The sequence below is a fragment of the Sceloporus undulatus genome, chromosome 9 (genome assembly GCF_019175285.1).
Source record: "Sceloporus undulatus isolate JIND9_A2432 ecotype Alabama chromosome 9, SceUnd_v1.1, whole genome shotgun sequence".
In the NCBI taxonomy this organism is placed as follows: Eukaryota; Metazoa; Chordata; class Lepidosauria; order Squamata; family Phrynosomatidae; genus Sceloporus; species Sceloporus undulatus.
The window spans coordinates 21,745,777-21,766,078 of NC_056530.1; the positions used below are offsets into that span (position 1 = coordinate 21,745,777).

Consider the following 20,302-nt stretch of genomic DNA (forward strand, 5'->3'; position numbering starts at 1 on the left):
TATAGGAGAAAGAAAAAATATGACAATGTTAGAAGCAGAGGCCTACATTTTGTCAAGATGTAGTTGTTCTCAGTTAAGATGGAGGGATATTCATGCAGGCAGGCCATTCCTCTTTATGTGGTTCTGCTCCTTTACTTACCTTCCTGTTTGGTTCTCATTGCTTGCAAAATGTAGTAGCATTCGCCACAAGACAGCAATGGTGTCTTCCTTTGCATTCCCACACTAGAGTTCTCAGGCTGGATCCACACTGCAGAATTAATGCAGCTTGACACCACTTTAACTGCCATGGCTTAGTGATATGGCATTCGTAACCTTGCAAGATACTTAGTCTTCTCTTTTAGAGAGATGCGGTGCCACTACAAACTACAAATCCCAGGATTCCATAGGATGTTGTCAAACTCCATTATTTCTGCAATGTGGCAGCAGCCTGCGTCTAAGTCTGAAATTCTTGGCAGCATCTGGTTTTGGGAAGCGAGATTGTTGGGCGACATGTGTCCACTTTGGTCCGATGAGCAGAGCACATATGTCCTTAAGCATCAAAAGATGGCAACAGCTTCTGTTATCTTCAGAACACATTTAATACTTCCACTATGGTGGCAGCTGACAAAACATATTGGGTAGCGGGCAACAAAGATTGGCGATGCAAGAGGTGATGGAATGGAACACAAGGCGGCTGAGCCAAAAAACGGGCTCCCAGATTGAAACTGCACAAATTGGAGTCTCAGCAATGGCAGAAAATAGAATGCATTGCTTTGCTGAGTTTAGGACTCTGCCAAAAGTCAAGACAGATGCCTTTCTCATGCTTGCTGCTTGCACTCACTGGGAAAGTCACTTGCAGATCTACACTGTACAGCTGCAGAAATCTGATACCACTTTTAATTGCCTTAGGGCCATCCTATGGAAACTTGGGATCTCTAGTTGGAGTGAGATAGTTGGATTTCTCTGCTAGTGATGTGTCTCAGGTGACTGGACTAAAACAGTGGTTTTTGGTCTTCCAGACATTTTGGATTTCAGATCCCATTTTCATTTATCTTTGGGCCAAGATGGCTGGCGCTCTGGGAAGCTGAACTCCAAAACACCCAGAAGATTAAAGTTTGAGAACCACTGGACTAAAGTCCTCTAGAAGAATATTCCAAAGTCCCTCTCCAAACTATAAATCCCTGGAGTCTGTAAGGCGGAGCCATAATAAGTTGAAATGGTATCCAATTGCTAGAACTATAGCAGTGTAGATATACTGTACTGATATTCTGCATAACTAAGGTTGCTGCCACACGGCAGAATTACTACAATTTGGCACAGCTTTAATGATGATGATGATGATGATTACCATTATTATTTTATTTCATACCTTCCTCTCCCCAAGACTCGAGTTAGGCTACAACATAGATTAAAACACATACAACCATTTAAGCATGTAAAAACATGGTTAAAACATTGTTAAACCAGCCGGAAAAATTCAGTATTGTTTCTGGAGTTCTCCAGGTGTCAATTATGGTAATCCAAAATCCAAAAAGTATAATCCATTTCCCATCCACTGCAAAGGTTACCTCATTCAGTTATTACCACTGTGACTTCAGTTTCGGTGCCTGGGCTTCTTTGCTCTTCTCAGAAAGCTTTATTGTATTTACAAAAGCCTTTCTAGTTCTTTCTCTCCCATTTTTTTGGGCCGCTTCTTAGTGATTTCTTTGCCCCGAATGAGCCTGGAATATATAGCCGGAGAGAAAAGGCCATCCTTTTGTCCTCATTTCAATTCACACTTCAAAATGGAATTGATCCTTGCTTGTTCTGCCTTACTTCAAAAACCATCCTGTGCGTTCCTTTGCATTCCTTATGAGAGCCAAATACAACGTCTGTGTGTTGTTTCGAGATAGTGAAGTGCCAAAGGGAGCATGAAATTAAAAGTTGGAAATTTAAATTTTGGACTTGTTTTGTGTTAGCTTCAGGTACATATTCTGCAACATCTCTCTCTTGCTTTGAAACAGCTCACAGATGTTGTGAAGATATTTACATAGGATATTAGAAAAGCATACAGTTTTTCTGGACACTGGGTGCTGCACCCACAAAAACACAGCCCTGCAAACATATCCAAGGGTAGCAGCATGTCGGGAGGTCCATGTGTGAGTATTTACACACCAGCTGAGGTCCTTGCTTCTGTAGGTGAGATGGACATTGGCCTGAGCCTCGTCTTCTTGCCACTCACACTCTGGTTGTGTCAAGGACCAGGCTGAGGCAGGTGTTGGCCTGGGCCGACTTGGAAGAGAGTGCATGGCCATCACGGATGTTCTTCCTCCGGCAGAAGATGAGGCGAAGGTGGGCTCTGAACTTGTGGTGGAGCGAGGCATAGATGAATGGGTTGTAGCAAGCTGAGCTCATGGCGGTGAAGTGGCAAGAGAGCTGGACCACGTTGATGTACCTCTTGCTCAGGATGGAGAAGTCCGGGTCCAGGTCACGGAGGAGGTTGAGGACCTGAAGAGGCATCCAGCACAAAGAGAAAGCTAAGATGGCGGCCACCAAGAGGACGAAGGCCTTGCGCTTCTGCTTGTTCCACTGAGCCTGGCTGGAGTTGGCCAAGCCCGAAATGTTCCGGCGATGAAGATGGGCCAAGATGGAGCAGTAGGAGATGGTGACTGCCAAGAGGGGGACCATGTAGCTGATGAGAAGCATGGCACAAGAGTAGACCAGCCGCTGGGTCTCCGCTTGGCTCCAGAACTCCTCACAGATAAACAGGTTGTGTCCAGTGCTGCTGAGATCCAAGTAGACCGAATTAATGGAAGGTGGAGTGGCCAGGACCAGAGACACCACCCAGATGCCGGCCACCACCAGACCGCAGTACCACAAGGGGATGCGCCTCCGGACGGGGTAGACCACCACCATGTACCGGTCCACGGCGATGGCTGCGAGGGAGAGGGCCGAAACATAGACCGTGGCTGCTTGGAGGAGGATGACAGCGTGGCACATGGCTTGGCCAAAGAGCCAGCCGTGCGGCTCAAAGGCATATGAGACAGTTGGCGGCACACAAGCCAGGCACATCAAGAGGTCACCCACTGATAGGTTGCCCAGGAAGAAGTTGGTGGCGTTGTGGAGCTTCTTGTCAGCCATGATGGACAAGATCAAGAAGGAGTTGCCCAGGAAAGCCAGGGTCACCAGGAGGCCGTAGAAAGGGATGAAGAGTGGCTTGAACCTTAGAAGAAGTTGGAGTCCGACAAAAGCGTCTTCTCTTTCAGAAAGAGTCCAGTTGTGTGGGAAAGTCGTGTTGGGCTCCATAATCCAATTCCTCTACAAAGGGAAGAGAAGACAAGGTTTATTATGAGGCCATGAAAAAGAAAGTTCCCTTCCTTGAAAAGGAGAGGGCCCAACAACTCAGTGGAGGAGGAAAAAATATTATCATTGGCTACATAAATTGTAAATACATTGGATAAATAACTAAATTATTGAATCATAGAATGACGGAGCTGGAGGAAGAGACCACAAGGGCCATCTTGTTCAATCCTCACCAGGCAGGAACACACAGCTAAAGCCTTCTCTAGAGATACCCAACCAGCCTCTGTTTGAAGACCTTCACCTTCCAAGGAAGTCCATCCAGCTGCCTGCCCTACCTGTTGCTGGATGGTGGATGATGGTTTTTGTATTCCAATGCATCTGGAATCTGGCTTAGAACCAGAGACAGCTATCCTTCTGTATGGCAGATTTGAAGGCGCAGTCACATTTCCCATATGCCTGAGTCTGAGCGATGATCGTTTTGAGCAAATTGGTTGCAATTAAAGGCTGCTGGGTATTCAGTGCCATTATTTTTTCTCCCTCTTTTCTTTAACAGCAACAGCGATCAATCTTTGAATTGCTTCTCTTTGAATAGAAAAAAGAAGTGTGGCAGGGAAAGCACAAGCAGCAGAGTGGAGGTTTTCTGAATCTCGGTGGGTTATTTTGTCCCCAAGGAAAGTAAATTGGTTGCTTCTTGTAGCAACATCAGAAAATGGCTGGGTTGGACCTGAAGGGTTGATCGATCCAGGTTTTCTTTTCTCTACAGTGTAGAAAATGCCTTACAAAACACGAATCCTTACAAAACTTGGTCGATGAGAGAGAGGGCCTTCTCAATGGCTGCTCCCAGACTTTGGGACTCGCTTCTTTGGATAACTCCCTACTTGGTCTCCTTCAGTCAGGATTGATTGCAATGGCTTTTTCATCATGTATTGTTTTGTTGTTGTTTTTAAATATCTTATCTTTTTAATGGATTTTTAAAGTTGTATATAGTCAGCCCTCTGTAGCCACAGATTCTTTATCCACGGCTTGAAAATATTCAAACAAATATAAATTCCAAAAAGGAAAACTTGGTTATACAAGGGACACCATTTTATTGTGTGTTCACATTTAATGGGGCATAAGCATTCACAGATGTTGGCATCCACTGGGGTCCTGGAACCAAACCCCAACGGATGCCCACTGCAGATTGATCAATTGCATTTTAAGATAATTTTTACAGTCTAAAAGTATCCGCTGGGATTTGGTTCCAGGATCCACCATGGATACCAAAATCTGTGGACCATCCAAACTTTAACAGATGAAAACTGGGATGCATATGGCCAAGCAATGCCAGAGTATGATAAAGATGGTGAAAGTTTTTTAATGGAGAAGAACAATCTAGCCAAGAGAATCTGCAACAGTTTGCTTTTGCCTGAGTCTACTGGGAAAGGAAAGACTCTGCTTCCACCTTCCCTCTGGGTTCATGGTAAAACTAAACTACCTTTTGCACTTTGAATGCAGCTTGCAGCAATGGAATAAGCTGAGCACGAAGGGATGGGAGGAGGAGAGAGAAAGCAGGACACTTCCAACAAGGGAGAATGGGAATTGTAGTCCAGGAACAACTAGTGTCCAACACTTGCTATGGGAACAGAGAATGGGAAAGGTCCAAGGTTAGCTGTTTCCTTGGAGAATGTGAAATGTTTCCTTTAATCCATAAGGAACAGTCACAATTGTTGTGTCCACAGATCTGACACACTTTGCTGCCCAAATGCGTCTGAAAACAGGGCACAAAGGATGAGATGCTTGAGACAGCATTGCAAAACAGTTTGTAGGGTGCAAAACTGAGTGAATCAAGCACAAGGGTTAAAATAGCAACCTCACCATATTGCACAATTCAGCACTGGTTGTAATGTAGTTGTTCAATGCAGTTCCTTTTCTTTTTCTACCCATAAGAAGGAAAAACCCATTGAAATAGGTGCTGTTCCAACCCAGTAGGTCCCATTTTCCTCCCCAAACTGGAAGGAATGATGGTTCTAGATATTCCACCCATCCACCCAGTTCTTTATTCCTTCTGCAGATAAAAAACCAAGAGGTCCACAGCACACCAAAGCTAACAACATCCCAATGTTCATCCCCCATAACACCTGTGACTTCACTCTCTTGCTGGAAAAAGAAATACTAATTTCCAATATGCATGCTTTTCCTCTGTAACAAACCCAGTGGGAGACCATTTGGATTTGACCCTTTCCTGCCTTCTCTTCTAACCCCTTCTCAAGTGTAACCACACTAAATAACTCTGCTTCCCTCTGTGTATATATATATATATATATATATATATATACACGCGTACCAACAAAACCAAGGACTTGCAATCCCACCCATGCTCTCTTTGTCTGCAGGTTTTGAGTGACAATTGTCAAAAAAAGGAAGAGGTTTAGAAGCATGGGAATGCAACACTGCTGTACTTACCTGGAGTGCTTTGGGAAGGGAGAGGTCACATCCAAACTGAAGACTGTGGCAAGCTCATCCTAGACACATTCTGCATGAAGCTCCTTCTGCCTGGGGCTTCCTTTTCCTCTGACCACTAGGTCCCCTTTGGATGAAACTCAGGGCTGCTCCTTTTCTCTCTTCTCCTCCTTCTTGGGAAGCTGGTGCCCAGTCGGTAACCCTCACTTTGCCAGAGATGTGCACAGCAGCAGAAAGACCATCGTGAGATCAAGCCCAAGCAGCTTCATCAAGAATCCAAGCACAGCCTTGCTGGAACTGATTTAAAAAACACTGGGGAGCTCAGTGCTGGAATGTGGAAATAAAAGAGCCGGTACCCCTGAGCATGTGCCGAGGGCATTTCCCTCTCCGCAAGGCTCGGCTTGACCATCTTTGCAAGGCTTAACCTTCATGCCAGCTTGAACTTGGAAAACTCAAGCCCTCTTGCCTCCCAATCTTCTTTTAAGCGTCAGCTGCCAGATTAGAAGGATGCTAATATGATCTCTGCATTTAATATGCAATGGTGGTATTTTTTAAAATGCACATTTTGTTCAGATGTGTTTTTATGGTATATTTGTGCCTTTTGTGCATCGCCTTGGGAGCCCTGGCAAGATGAAGGATGGTACCTTTTGCTTTGCACAATGTCATTAGAACAAAATGATATGAATGTCGGACTACGCTTCTGGAGACTAGGGTTTGAAGATTACGGTTTGTTACTCTATATTCTTTTCCTACCTGATCCAAGCACCTGGGCCAACTTTTACAGTGGGGGTATACTTCATATGATGACCCAAATGTCATTGGATTTCAACTCCTAGCATTCCTCCCTATTGGCTTTGCTGGCTCAGGCTGATGGGAACAACAGTCCAACAACAGCTGGAGGATGCTATGATTCCCAGCCCATCTTTACAAGAATCCTGTCAGAAAGAGGGAAGAAACAGAGATGAAGAGGGCAGTTTTTGCCAGCCTGGTGCCCTCAGACATCAGTCACCACCCCTCACATTGACGGGGATGATGTGAGTTGTAGTCTATCATATGCAGACTAGGCTGCCAACGGAGAAGAGACTGGTTCAGCTTGAGGCTAGCAATTTTATGACAGATGAAATCTGGATTGTGAATTTCCAGCTCAACTGATTCTCACTTTTCTTAAGCATCCTGCGGCACAAGAGCCTCTCGGTACAATAAATATAAACCAGGAGCAACCAGCACAAGTTTAATTTGATTTTGTTCACAATCCTTAGGGATTTAGGGTGCATAACAGATTAACAAAATTCACAGAACCCTGGGCTTTTAATGTCGCCAACTCTTGCCTTAAGAGTTTCTGTTTTTAGATTTTGATTTAACATCTGAGTATGTCTTTCTAATAAGATTGTGTTAAATTTCACTCACCAGAGAGCAAGATGATTATAGATGTCTATCAGACATTTTGGACTTGAACCAATCCTATCACTGGGGAGTAGATGGGAGGAAGAGAGTTCATATACTAAAGAAAAGCAAGGCCTATGGCACTTTGAAGACTTAAGGCATTTGACTTGGCACATTTCACGGATTGCCTTTATGGTGCCACAAGACTTTTCCTTTGGTTTGGCTTCTGTTCCCCTCTCTCTCATCTGGGTCCTGCTGACACCTTGCTGGGCATTGATAATGGCTGCTCTCTCTTCTCGGAGCTCCATATGGACAAATCATTCCTCAGTGCAACGGAAAAAATCGTCTTCACCTAATAATCGACACAAAATTAAGTTTGCAGAAATACAGCCACAAGGCTGGGGGCAAGAAAAGTTTGCTCAGATAGATTTCTGAACCTCAAAGTCCCAGGGCAGTCTACCAGAAAGCATCATTGGAGAGCAATAAGAGGAATATTGCTTCCATGCTTTGCTTGGGGATTTCTGAAAGACATCTCTTCCTCCTTGCCAACCCCAGCAGCATGCCAGGCTGGATCAGAGCCAGGAAAAGTTACTTTTTTATGGCCTTCCCAGAATCCCCCATCCAATATGGACAGCTGGAGGATTTGGGAGGGTATTGTCTGAAAAACATAGGTGGTGTAGCGGTTTGAGTGTTGGACTACAACTTTTGGAGATCAGAGTTCAATTCTCCGCTTGGTGATCTTGGGCAAGTCACATGCTCTCAGCCCCAGAAAACCCCATGATGAACCTAAGATGGAAATGACTTGAAGTTACACAAGAAAAACAATATTGACCATGCTGGCTATGGGATTCTGAGACTTGTCCAAAAAAGTAACTCTGGGACCTGGGTGTCCCCTGTTCTGACTCAACAGAGCTCTTCTACAAGACTTTGAAAGCTCAGCAGTGCCAAGAGACACAACCAGATCAAACACAGACCACTGGCTTAGAGGAAAATAAGGTTTATTTACAGAAAAAGGATCACAGCACACAGGGCAAAAAATTCAGTACTAGGCCCCACAAAGAAAGACGGAGAGAAGAGGCAACCGCTTCCAAAATCAGAAGCCAAGAGCAGATTTTCGGGAATGGTTTGAAGAGATTGCACCAGCCTGCTAGGCAAGGCAGCCAAAGCATCATTCCAAGCATCACCTTGGAAAAGTCAGCTTCCAGACTATAATGTCCAAAATCCCCCAGCGTGGCCACTGGCGACATTGTCCAGACAAGTCTGGGATTTGCAAGGCAAAAAGTTAAACTTTCAAGCTTTGAGACACCCACCAACAATGGAACTGAGATTCATGATGCAGTGGCCAAAGGCATCTCCTGGGACACTGGTTCAAATTGTGCACAACTGAGGGAGCCAAGACATCTTATGGACACACATACATGCACCTACCCTGATCTCCAGAGTTTAAAGAGCTCAGAGGCTACAAAAAAGCAATTACTGTGGTGCATGGTTAATACTAATACCATTGCAAACTCTGCCTCTCTTGAATCTCTGTCCCAACAGGGAAGCAAAAGAAGACTACTAGCATCCAAACTGATTATTTTAAACTTTAGAAACTCATGCCTCCCAGAAGTGACATGAAGCTCTGAAGGAAAAGTCTATGACTGCTGCTCCCCTTTGTGCTTTTGAGGAAAGCATTCAGACTTCTGCATCAACCCTTCCCCTCACCTCCAGGTACACTAAAGTACAATCTCTATGCTGGGGACAATGGAGGGTACAATCCAACACGTGTCCAAAGGTTTCCCTACATTTGTGTGTAGGGGAAGGAACTCTATACCTAAATAAGATATGTATCCTTCTCCTCCAAACCCTTTAATTTCTCTGCGTTGGATAGGACTGCATAAGAGGCCAAGGAAGTGGCTCAGCCATTAGAGATGTACGACATGAAAGTCAGTGAGAGGTCGGCGCTTTGTTCACCCTGGAACCTGAGGTGTTTAAAAAAGGTTCAAAATTAATGGGGGTGGCAGAGACTTAGGTTTGAAGAAGAGTGATCTAGTTGCCAAGGAGCACTTACTCTCATACCTTTTTAAGGCAAGACTGGCTAATCCCAGACCTAAAGCAACAGACCTCTCCACTGTCGCCATACATTCTGTGCACTGCAGTACCAAACCTGAGCAGGATTAGAAGAGTGTGCCTGTGTGCTTTTCTCACGCTTCTGCTTCTCCACAAAAACACCCACTGACATGAATTGTCCAGCGTCCTATTAATAATATATGCAGGTACAAGTCCACCTTACTCCTGCCAATGTCTATTGGGAAGGGGGGTTGTTACTGTGGAGGTTGGTATTCTCTTCCAACCCCCACAATGACCAAAGGGCCACCCATGCAGACACACTGTTCATCTTCCAAAGCCATTCTGTTGGTTACATTATCCACCAAGACCTACGAAGGACCCCAGTGGATCTCAGTGGATGATGTAGCCATTCCACGTCTGGCTACTAGGACACAGCCAGACACAGAAGAGCCTTGGGTTAACTGGTGAGTCCAGGGTTTGCTGGGGACAAAGATATAGCATAGCTCTGTGCGCAGAACTATTAACCTACGATGTGATCTCAGATGCTACATGTGTCCAAACATTAATAATTCCATGATTGTCCCCCCTTCCCCTGAGAATCCCTTTTGGGTCATCTCCTTCTGTAAAGAGTGGAGAAAATAGGAGTCCCAAATGGCAGGTGGTTCAGAAATGATGCCCTCTGTATTTTGCCATGTTCTGAGCAGGTGAGCAGTCATGGCAGCATCCCTTGTTGGACAGCTGAGCAACTCCCAGGTTTCTGCCCACTGCAGGAACTACATTCTTGTCTCAAGTTTATTCATGTATTCCTGCAACGCTTGCAGCCGAGCATCGATCTCAGAGAGGTCAGCGGATGGCTCATCGTACAGATTCTCTGTCGAGGAGGAAACAGGTGTTACCACAGTCAAAGCCCAGGGGCAGGAATTAGGGAAGGCACCCACACTGCCTTGCATCAAGAACTGAGGCAAAAAGCTTTCCCATAATGCCCTGCATCAACAGGGCAGATGAAGAAGGATGCAACAGTACACTTCTGATTTACACAATGGGAGCAAATCATCTTGTAGTAGTGGCAAATGTTCCTAGATAGAAGGGGGTTTGCTGAAAGATGAGATTTTAAAAAGCACAGGACTATTTGGTGTTCAAACAGCAATGCGTGCGCATGGGCGCACATGCCCCATTACCACTTTGTGGGCACGTTTCCTTGAGGAAGCCCCCAATCCCACTTCCCTCTAGTCTTGCCACTTGCCTCTGGTTTTAGCTGGAGACTGCCTGAGATGTCAAAGGCCTTACCTTTATCTGCTCGCTTGCTCAGGGTGGGAGTGCTTGCCAAGTGCTTCTGGTGACTGCTGTTTGCATGGGGGACCTGGATAGAGAAGGAGGAGCTGTGAAAGCTTCTACTTATCCCACCACGATAGCCGCCTTCTAGACCCACTACTACAACAAACAATTTATTGAGTAGCCCAAGGGCCGTTTCAAAATACTAGTAACATAATAAAAAACAGTATCACAAAGCTATATATAAAATGTAAATATAGTGCACTAGGTGCAATAAACCTCCATACAATATAAATACATATGCATAACCTAAGCGTGCACCAGGACCAGAACATGCACTACTTGTATACAGCTTATATATATCCGAGAGATATACAAAATGTGCTAAAGAATATACTAGTAAACAGATAAAATAAAATAGTTAACAGACCCACTACTATGTGGGGACTTTCTAGATTGAACCTCTAGGATGAACTTGATGCTCATGAGGCCTCTATCAGTTCTGAGATTCCATGATTCTGTTCTGTCCATTGAGGGGCCTGTAGCAACTGCACCCATTGAACCATTAACAATCTAGCCAGGGACTTCCACCAGATGATGGCGATTCTGGAAGAGGAACCCTCCCTGCAGACCACCTACCATGGTGGGGCCATTCCAAGATGAGGAACTCAGGGGTTTCCTGCTCCTTGCCATTCGCTTCCGGCCCCTGAGGGACAAATACACAAAAAATCAAAGTGGAATAGTGAGAGCACTGACATGGCACTTTAACCACAGGTAAGTAAATCCACAGAGAGTTACCCACCCCTAGATTACAAATTAAATTGAAAAATTACCATTGGAAGTTTAGTAGGTTATGACCTAACCACTCCATGCACTTGGCAAAGTACAAAAGAATACACCAGAGCCTACCTTCCCTCCCCTCCTTCAGTTCTCACCTTGGTGCAACAGGTTCTGAATATTCGTCCATCTCACTCCCTGAGCTAGCAGAGGAACGCCTGCTGCGGAAGCTTTCCACTGCAAAAGAGAGGTTAACCCAATGTGAGATCATGTGATAGGAAAACCCTGTCTATAGGTATCGACCTGGGAAAACTTGTTTTGCCCAAATAAGTCACCAAGAGATGAAGATACCAGTGGAAGCCTGCCCTTAGCATATCTAAACCAGACATGTTAAGTAAAATAAAACCAGATAATAAGCATCTGTACAAAAAGGAAGCAAAATGATCACCACTCTGACTGGCAGACAAATAGACTGCATCCTTCTGCAGCAACATCCCAACAAGACCCACCTGAGGAACTCCTGCCCCTGGTTTTCCCAAGGCCACTGTTGTTGAAAGCTGAGGGGCCTCTGGACTGGGTACGGTGGTGCCACCCGGTTGGCGGGGTGTCTCCCATTCCCCGTCGGATGCATCGCTTGCTGAGAGAAGAGAATTAGCACCAAAATACTCTCAAATAAATCATTAAAGACACAATGGACCCTTGGTATCTACTGGGGTTTGATTCCAGGACTCCCCATGGATACCAAAATCCATGGATATTCGAATGCCATTAAACACAGTGACACAGTAAAATTGTATCCCTTACATCATTAGTTTACTTGCTAATTAGCTTACTTGCTGTTCACCGCTATGATCTTGTGGAATAGTGGTATTAAATAGAACAAATTATTATTATTATTATTATTATTATTATTATATAATGGTAAAATCAAAGTTTATTTTTGGGGAATTTATATATTTTAAAAAATATTTTCAAGATGTGGATAGCTGAACCCATGGATAACAAATCTGTGTATACAGAGGTCCAATGGTACGTACAGTGGACCATTGCTAAACGCTGGGGTTTGGTTCCAAGATCCCCCATGTATAACAAAATCCATGCATGTTCAAGTTCCATTAAATATAATGACATTGCAATATAATGATATAAATATAATGACATTTGAAATTTATACTTTTTTTGAACATTTTCAAACCATGGATGCAGGAATCCATGTATAAAAAAATCAGTGTATAAGAAGGGCCAACTGTATTTATTTTTGATCAGCTCTCAGATGCACTAATTTTAGTATTCCTTGGACTGGATTTGCGTTTATTATTTTCTCACATTACTTCTATACACCTTTATTTTGATACTGGGCTTATAACATGCAAGCTGCCTTCTGGAATGGCTTGCGTCTTGAAAGATGGTGATCCAAAACTACGTTCAGGTAAGTAAATAAATGCTTCTGACTTGAGCACTGGACATAATCAATAGATCACTGATGATGCCATGGACTGGGTGGAGAAAGCACCTTTAGACAAAAGCTACTCACTTTTTCTGTTCTGCCTCTTTCTGCTTGCGCTCTTTCGCCTTCACAAAGGCTGTGGGGTCAAACCGGGGAGCCCGGGTGCCTACCGGAAGGAAAAAATTGGGGTTAAATCAAAGCAGACACCTTGAGAATGTTCTGTTTCAGAGGACAAGGAACCTGGTCTTCTTAAACTTCAGATTTCCAGCCACAGGGTGAGACAACCCAACCTGTAGCTCAGAAACAGGTCAGCACCTGGCAAGGGTGAGTTGTTTTCCTCACCTGTCGGAGACGGAGACTGTCGAGGAACACGGCCTTGGCTTCCGCTGCGACCCTCCCTGGATGTGGACCGCTGCCGGCTGGGGCCCCAGACCCCACTGCGTTCTCGTGAGTTTGACCGTTCCCTTGAGTTAGAGCGGTGGTCTTCTCTCTTTTTGGTGCCACCTCGGGTCAAGGCAGGCTGACCAAAATGGCGGGAAGAGATAGACTTGTTCTGGGGAGAGGGTCCAGTGGGGCTGAAGCGCCTGATGAGGGAAGAGGAAGAAGCATTCACAGCTCAAGAGGGAGGAAGCAATTCCTGAAATGGCACAAACGGCCAGCCCTTAACAACAAGCAATGGGATTGTCCCAGAGTGCTCACCCTTTCCTATATAAGGCCAGCTCATTGGTCAGGTTCTTCATCCGAATCCGGAGGCTCCTCTCCGTCGCCTTCATCTCAGCCAGCTGTAATAGAGATCTCTTTTTACAAAGGGTTTGGGCTGGTTAATGGAGAGCATATGAAGACGAACTCAGAAAAGTTTCTTTTTTTGAAGGGGGGAGGACTTTAACTCTCAGAAGCCCCTAGCTAGTTAGATGATTCTGAGAGCTGGAGTCCAGAAACAGAACTGTTCCAAACTTTGGGATGAATGTATCATCATTTTAAAAAGGTTTTTAGATGGATACTGAAGAGAGCCAATATTTTTTACAAAGCCCTGGTTTCGGTGGAAGAAGATTGGTCTGTCCCCCAAAAAGGCCCACCTAAAAGCTGATATAATCTTGGCTCTGAGTTTTTTTTCAAGCATGCTTCCAGGAATGTTCCTCCAATGTTGCTGGACAGCAATTCCCATCAGTCCCCTAGTTGGTATAGAAGAGGGTGGAAGCTGCAACTGAACAATACCTGAAGGGCTGCTCATTTGCCAGGGTTCTGGAGGAGGCAACAGGATGATGCCAAAAAAGAGGTGTCTGAGAATGGCAAAAACCCAACAATTCCCCCATTTCCCCCCTGGCAGTGAAAGTGGCACTGGGAGGGGTTGTGAAGGCATACGCAAAGCAGATGTTCCCTACATGTGACCTAACCCAGGCTTTAGACAGTTGGGAGAAAAAAATGCCTTGTACACAGGAGGAACTCCATAGCCTGCTGATGCTAAGCAGAAATGCTGTAAATTCTGCAAAGTAAGAGGAATAGTGTGTATCTGCATAATATATGCGGGTTGCAGAATTCCCAAGCCAGAATAATCTGGTCACAGAATATGAATGAGTAGCACAGAGCTCCCATGTTGCTACCTTTGAGGGCACATTTTGGGGCACCCTCAACCATCTGTCTGACATGTCTCTCTCCCAACTCTATCCCAAGATTGGAGGGGAGGGCTATGCACAGCAAAAAGTTCAGCTCACCTCTTCCGCAAGCTGTTGGTTCTCTTGCAGACGCTTGCTAGAAACCCGCTGGTGCTTGGCCCGCTCTTTGGTCAGTTCCTCCTCCAGACTTTGCACCACCTTCTTGAGGATCTTCACTTCCTTCAGGGCACTGCTTTTGTTGGTCAGCTTCAGTTCTTCCTGGAGACCCAAGAGGGCCGTCTCCACCACTTGCTTCTCCTCCAAGGCATTCTGCAGCCTGTTAAAGTGAAGGGAGGGGGAATCAGAGGGCAGGCAGCAGACAACAAGTAGGAGCCAACATATGGCTACATAAGTCTAACACGGTTGGTTTAACTATAAAAACAAGCAGAGGTTTTGCAAAGACTTTACTTCTTGCTCACTTCGAATGTGACAATGTTTGGGCCAACTGTGCAACTCCCCAATTTGCCCGTCCCCATGGGATTTGCACCTACCTTTTTAATTCACTATCTCTCAAACTGGTGACCACAAGTGATGCTGTGTTACTTCTGGCCACCATTTTGAGAGGGACTCTTGACTGTGCCCATGCACAACAAATCCACATACTGTGAGGGAATATTAAAACTCATCAGCTAAAGGCCTGTGTTACTTTCCTTTGTAGTACCACCTATACAGCAGTGATGTGTGTTAGTTTTCAGCATTAAATGAAATCTTGGAAAGGCAGCAAGTTCCAGCTCAGAAGATGCTTCATCAGGATTCTCAGCTGAATTGGCATCTCCTGAGATGGTAAATGCTCAGTATGCCAGCACAGACCTGTTCAAGGGAACATTCCCTCTTCACTCCACCTCTAACTCACTCTTCCCGGAGCCGACGGATCTCAGCATCGCGGAAGTCCTTCCCTGGTTTTGCCTTCAACAGAGCCAGCTCTTCTTTTAGCTCCCGAATCACCTTCTGCAAGACGACTGGATCCGGCTTCCCTACATAGGGCAGCGGGAGAGGGTAATGGATCCTGTCAGAAAGTAAAGCCACAAGTCACAATGGCTGATGGGTGCTAGTGTCAGAGCTCAGAGGAAGGGATTGTCCTGGAAGGGGGTCAAACACCTTCAATTGAGGGTCCCTTCTCCACACACAAACATGCACACTCCCCCTCCAATGATGGTCACTATTGCTATCTGTTCCACCTTCCCCTTCCCAAGGCTTCTTCAGCAAGAACTGGATGCAGAAACTGGATTGCCCTTCACCTGTCAAATTCCACGGAGTAGATCAAGATGAGGTAGCGCTTGGAGCTGAGTGGAGAGCTCTTGGTCGCAGACAAGTGCCGGGGACCCATTCCGATCTTCCTATTCCTCAACGCCTCCAAGTCTGAGTAGGTAAGAAGGTCCAGGGTGACTGACTCGCTGCTCTGTAGCGGGAACAGAAACCAGGTATTTTTGCCCACTCCTCAGGGCAGGAACTAGGCAGCGCATATTGTTCTTCCTCCCCTGCTCACGTCATCCACACAACAGTCCTGTGAGGTAAGCAGGGCTGAGAGACAGTGACTGGCCCCAGATCAGCGCTTCTAATACACAGGTTTTTGTCACTGCCCTGTTCTACAGAACTCACATGCAAGTAGACAGAAACCCTGCCACAAACCCATCTACAAAACAGGTAGTGAGAGAAGGCAGAGGAGCTTTAGAAGGGAGGCAAAGGAGAGAAAACTGTCCATGCCAAGGGAAAAAGAGGGACAGACAGAAGGCTGATGGATGCCTGGAAGCAATGGAGGTCTCACCTGAGCCAAGGCTGACTCCAGCATGTTGCAGAAGATCCCAAACTGCTTGAAATTCCCTGTCTTGTGTGTCAGGTCTTCAATGACTGTGGGGGAGAAACGTAACAAATAGGAGAGAAAAAGTCCATAGCTGAAAAAGGACAGGAAAATCGGGCCCTAGCATGTCCCACTATGGCCCTTGGCTCCTTCTCGGCTTCCTCCATCCCCCCCCCCCCATTCCCCCCAGCGGCATCAAACCCCCCCCGCCACTGGTCAGTGGTGAGCCGGTCCTCCACCTCCACCTCCAAGAGATTTCCTTCCACCGTCATTCGAACGATGTGCTCGACACCCCGGAAAACATAGTCAGCTTGTAACCCATGCAGCTTCGCCATAGTGGATCCAAGGAGCTCCAGGAGATCCTGCACATAGGATGCAAATGTTACAGCCGGCCAGGTGCAGTGGTTTGAGCAACGGACTTAGACCCTGCAAAGCCATCAAAGCCCAGTGAGGGGCCTTGGGCAAGTCACATACTCTCAGCCTCAGGGGAAGGTAAAGGCAAAGACCCCCAAAGAAATAAAAATGGAATGAAATCCAAGAATAAGAAGATATTTTTCTATATACTCCCAAACACTACTCTCTTGTAAAGCACAGGGTAGGCCTCTGAAGGGGCTCTGCCATAGAAGTAAGGGCTCTGTGAGTCAAAAAGGCTGGGAGCAGTGGGGAGGGAGGGTCTGCAGTGGGTCAAGGAGAGGGGAGAACTGGAGGGGGGGTCAGGAAAAGATATTATTGGGGGGCAGAAAGGAAAAGGTCGCGTGGGGAGGGGGCTAGGGAAGATAACAGTGGGAGGGGGTGCCAGGAAAGAGATCCATGGGAGGGAGGGTCAACAGGAGGAGGAGGGGGCTCCGGGGGGCAGGGAGGATACAGAGGGGCGGGTCTGCAGTGGGTCAAGGAGAGGGGAGAGCTATAATGGGGGGGTAGGAGGGAGAAGAACAATGGGGAGGGAGGAGGGATAGCAGTGGGTCAAGGGAAGGTAGGGGGAATCAGGAAAGGATCAATGGGGGGAAGGAGGACAGAAGGGGGGCAGGCAGCCCTTGGGAGGGGAGGGGCCCAGGAATCAAAGAGGGGAAGGGGGGGAAGCAGTCAGTGGGGGGGGCAATAGGGGCTGGAGGGAAAGGGGTGACAGTGGGGAGGGAAGGCGGGTATGGGACGTGTGGGGAGTCAGGGGGAGATCCATGGGGGGAGGAGGGCCAGGAGGGGGGCAGGGATCTGGGGGAGGGGGGCTGGCTCCAGGGGGGAGTAGGGGGGCTTCTGTGGGGTGGAACCAATGGAGGGGGACATTTTAGGGGCCTGGAGTAATAGGGGCTGCTCTTAGGAGGCAAACTGCCCCACTCAGGGGTAGTACTACAACTCCCATGAGTGGCCATGGAGGGGATCATGGGCATCGTGGTCCGACACTTTAGGGGTGCGTCGCCATGACAACCGGGACAAAGCCAGACCCCCTCCTTACCTGCCCGCCGTCCCACCTCAACTGCCGCCTCGATTGAGAAGTTTCCCTCTCCCGCCTCTCCCATTGGCTGCCCGCTCAACCGCTTCCTCACCCTCGTTGGCCGGGAGCCACGCCACTCACCCCGTCCTCGGGCTCTGAGACGCCGAAGCAGCCGTCAATCAAGGAAATGTCACCGCCTCCGACGTCCCGCCTCCTCTGTCTACCTGTTCTGCTAGAAGAGCCGGGCGCTGATTGGTTTGGATGGAGTTATTAGGCTCAGAAGCCCGCCTCACCTCTTGGCACCAGCTATTGGTGGACACGCCTGTCAATCCCTTAAAGAGGCCTCCTATGCAGAATGGTAAGAGGTAGCTCTTTATTGCCCCCTAGAGGCGACTGTGCGCGTAGCGCCTAATGCACCTGAGCCATTCCTGGTTGAAGATGGAGCTCTTCAGAAGATGCTGGAAGATCTGGACCAATTCCTGGCAGGTAGAGTCCTGGGAAAGGGGTTGCATTGCAGAAACACCAACTGAGAACCACTTTCCTGCATTGGCTCAGGCTAAAACACATGCATACCCACCACACCCAAGTATAAAGTCTTGCATCTTACCTTTATCGCACATATAGCTAGGACGCACTCTCTATACAGTTGGCCCTCCATATCTATAGATTCAACCATCCATGGCTTGAAAACACTATATATGTGTATATATATATATATATATATATATATTCCAAAAAGCAAACTTTGCTTTTGCTATTTTATATAAGGGACGGTACATTACTACACCATTGCATAGAATGGGACTTAAACATCCCCATATTTTGGTCCTGGAAGCAAACCCCAATGGATACCAAGTGGATACTGTGCTTCTTTATCGCTCTCAGATACCAACTTTAATATAACATTTAATATAGCCAGATTTTGTGCAGCGGTGGTTAAAATCCATCAGACGCTATTCTTGGTGAAATACTAATATCAAACATGTCTAGATGCATTGAGGCCATATAACTTGATGGGATGATTTTAAATATGTTCTAACTTGCCTGCTTTTATACTGTGCCTTTTAACTTGCGCTGGTCTATGACCGTAATAAAGAAATCCAGTCTTTTGTGTTTCATGTCAGAGAATTAAAGTGTTTTGAAAGTCCATAACAGACCTCAACCCCTTCCTTACTCCTTGCAGGACCGTTCTTTGTGGGATCGTTTCATTCAAAACCTGGAAACGTCAAAGCAAGGTGTGAAAAAACCCAACGCGACAGTGCAAAATCTGAGGTTATTTGGGGGTTTAGGACTCCAGATTCCTACAAAATCAGCGTCTGTTTTGCAAAAAAGTATTTACGACCCTCAGTTTTGCAAACTTGTGTTTGCAAATGAGAGAAGTGTTGGATCTGGTGGGGATGGATTGAAACATACATGAGATGGATCTAGTGACCATGAATTTGGAAAAGCCAAAATGTAGTTTCTAAAATGCCAGCACTACCTCTGTATAACCCTCACCTAACCCTAATCCTAACTAAATGCTGATCCTAACCCTAACTAAACCCTAAACCTAACCCTAATCCTAACTAAACGCTGACCCCAACCCTAACTAATAATAATAATAATAATAATAATAATAAGTTTTATTTATAAACCGCTATTCCGTGTTGATCATAGCGGTATACAGGTAAAAATTGCAATAGCAAATACAAAATACAGGATAAAAATTGCAATACATAAATAAAACTTCAATAAAAGCATTTCAAAATACAGATTAAAACCATACATCAAATCCAGGCCAACTAAATATGCTCAATAATGCTGTACATATAGGGGTGAGTCATATTATTAAGGAACATTGGGGAAGGCCTGCCGAAACAGGAAGGTCTTGAGTCTCTTTTTAAAGAGGTCCAGGGAGGTGGCGGAGTGGAGTTACTCAGGAGGGGTGTTCCAGATCCCAGGGGCCGAGATAGAAAAGGCCCTTTGTGAGGTTGATACATATCTCGTTATCGGGATCCTCAACAGATTCTTCCCAGACAACCTGAGTGTGCGGGGCGGACTATATGGGGAGAGGCGGTCCTCCAAGTACCCTGGGCCCAAGCCATTTAGGGCTTTATAGGTTATAACCAACACCTTGTATTGTGCCCAGAAGCGAATAGGCAGCCAATGGAGATCATGCAGAATTGGTGTTATATGGTCGGCCCTGGGACATCCAGTGACCAACCTAGCTACCATATTCTGCACTAGCTGAAGCTTCCGGGTTTGGTACAAGGGTTGCCCCATGTAGAGCGCATTACAGAAATCCAACCGAGAGGTTACCAGAGAATGTACCACTGTTTCAAGGTCCCCCCGGCCCAGGTAGGGTCGCAGCTGGCGTATCAGCCGAAGCTGGTAACAGGTGCTTCTGACCATCGCATCCACCTGAGAAGTCAGCTGGAGCGACAAGTCCAAAAGCACCCCCAGACTGCGAACTGAGTCCTGCAGGGGGAGCGTGACCCCATTCAGGACAGTGGACAAATTTCACCATCCGGACCAGGGGAGGCTATCACTAGTACTTCCCTTTTCTCTGAATTCATGCTGAGTTTGTTTTTCCTCATCCAGTCCATTAATGACTCCAGGAAACTACAAACTACACATCCCAGAATTCATCCATTGCTTGGTGACCATGCTGACCAGGCAGCCTCCAGCCCAGTGTGCATTTACAGCGCTTTATCAATAAACCTTCATAATAACAATAATATTTAATAATGCATATTTAAATAATAATAATAATAATAATAATAATAATAATAATAATAATAATAATAATA

The 20,302-nt window shown here is 46.2% G+C and overlaps 2 protein-coding genes across 3 annotated transcripts; both read right to left on the bottom strand.

The window, feature by feature from the left end:
• Positions 1 to 1,455: 1,455 nt before the first annotated feature.
• On the bottom strand, positions 1,456 to 5,793 carry LOC121915162 (prolactin-releasing peptide receptor-like). Its single transcript, XM_042439103.1, has 2 exons — positions 5,707 to 5,793; positions 1,456 to 3,276 (listed from the first exon to the last, which is right to left on the bottom strand). Exon 2 carries the CDS (start codon positions 3,262 to 3,264, stop codon positions 2,197 to 2,199), a length of 1,068 nt encoding a protein of 355 aa, XP_042295037.1. The 5' UTR covers positions 3,265 to 3,276; positions 5,707 to 5,793; the 3' UTR covers positions 1,456 to 2,196.
• Positions 5,794 to 8,067: 2,274 nt separating this feature from the next.
• CCDC61 (coiled-coil domain containing 61) lies at positions 8,068 to 17,718 on the bottom strand. 2 transcript variants are annotated; one of them, XM_042439079.1, is made up of 14 exons: positions 17,655 to 17,718; positions 16,273 to 16,446; positions 16,052 to 16,135; positions 15,525 to 15,685; positions 15,140 to 15,292; positions 14,347 to 14,563; positions 13,334 to 13,416; positions 12,977 to 13,218; positions 12,722 to 12,800; positions 11,697 to 11,824; positions 11,346 to 11,424; positions 11,050 to 11,116; positions 10,426 to 10,498; positions 8,068 to 10,009 (listed from the first exon to the last, which is right to left on the bottom strand). In XM_042439079.1, exons 2-14 carry the CDS (start codon positions 16,417 to 16,419, stop codon positions 9,912 to 9,914), a joined length of 1,611 nt encoding a protein of 536 aa, XP_042295013.1. In that variant the 5' UTR covers positions 16,420 to 16,446; positions 17,655 to 17,718; the 3' UTR covers positions 8,068 to 9,911. The 2 variants fall into 2 exon arrangements, with proteins under 2 accessions (XP_042295013.1, XP_042295012.1); XM_042439078.1 differs by lacking the exon at positions 17,655 to 17,718 and adding an exon at positions 17,535 to 17,590.
• Positions 17,719 to 20,302: the final 2,584 nt, after the last annotated feature.

Excerpts from the sequence above, each read along its gene's own strand:
- CCDC61 (XM_042439079.1), bottom strand. The coding sequence starts at position 16,419 with ATGGCGAAGCTGCATGGGTTACAAGCTGACTATGTTTTCCGGGGTGTC. Across the intron at positions 11,425-11,696 it reads CAGGGGCAGGAGTTCCTCAG|TGGAAAGCTTCCGCAGCAGG; the intron begins GTGGGTCTTGTT and ends TCTCTTTTGCAG. Across the intron at positions 11,117-11,345 it reads TCAGAACCTGTTGCACCAAG|GGGCCGGAAGCGAATGGCAA; the intron begins GTGAGAACTGAA and ends TTTGTCCCTCAG.
- LOC121915162 (XM_042439103.1), bottom strand. The coding sequence starts at position 3,264 with ATGGAGCCCAACACGACTTTCCCACACAACTGGACTCTTTCTGAAAGA.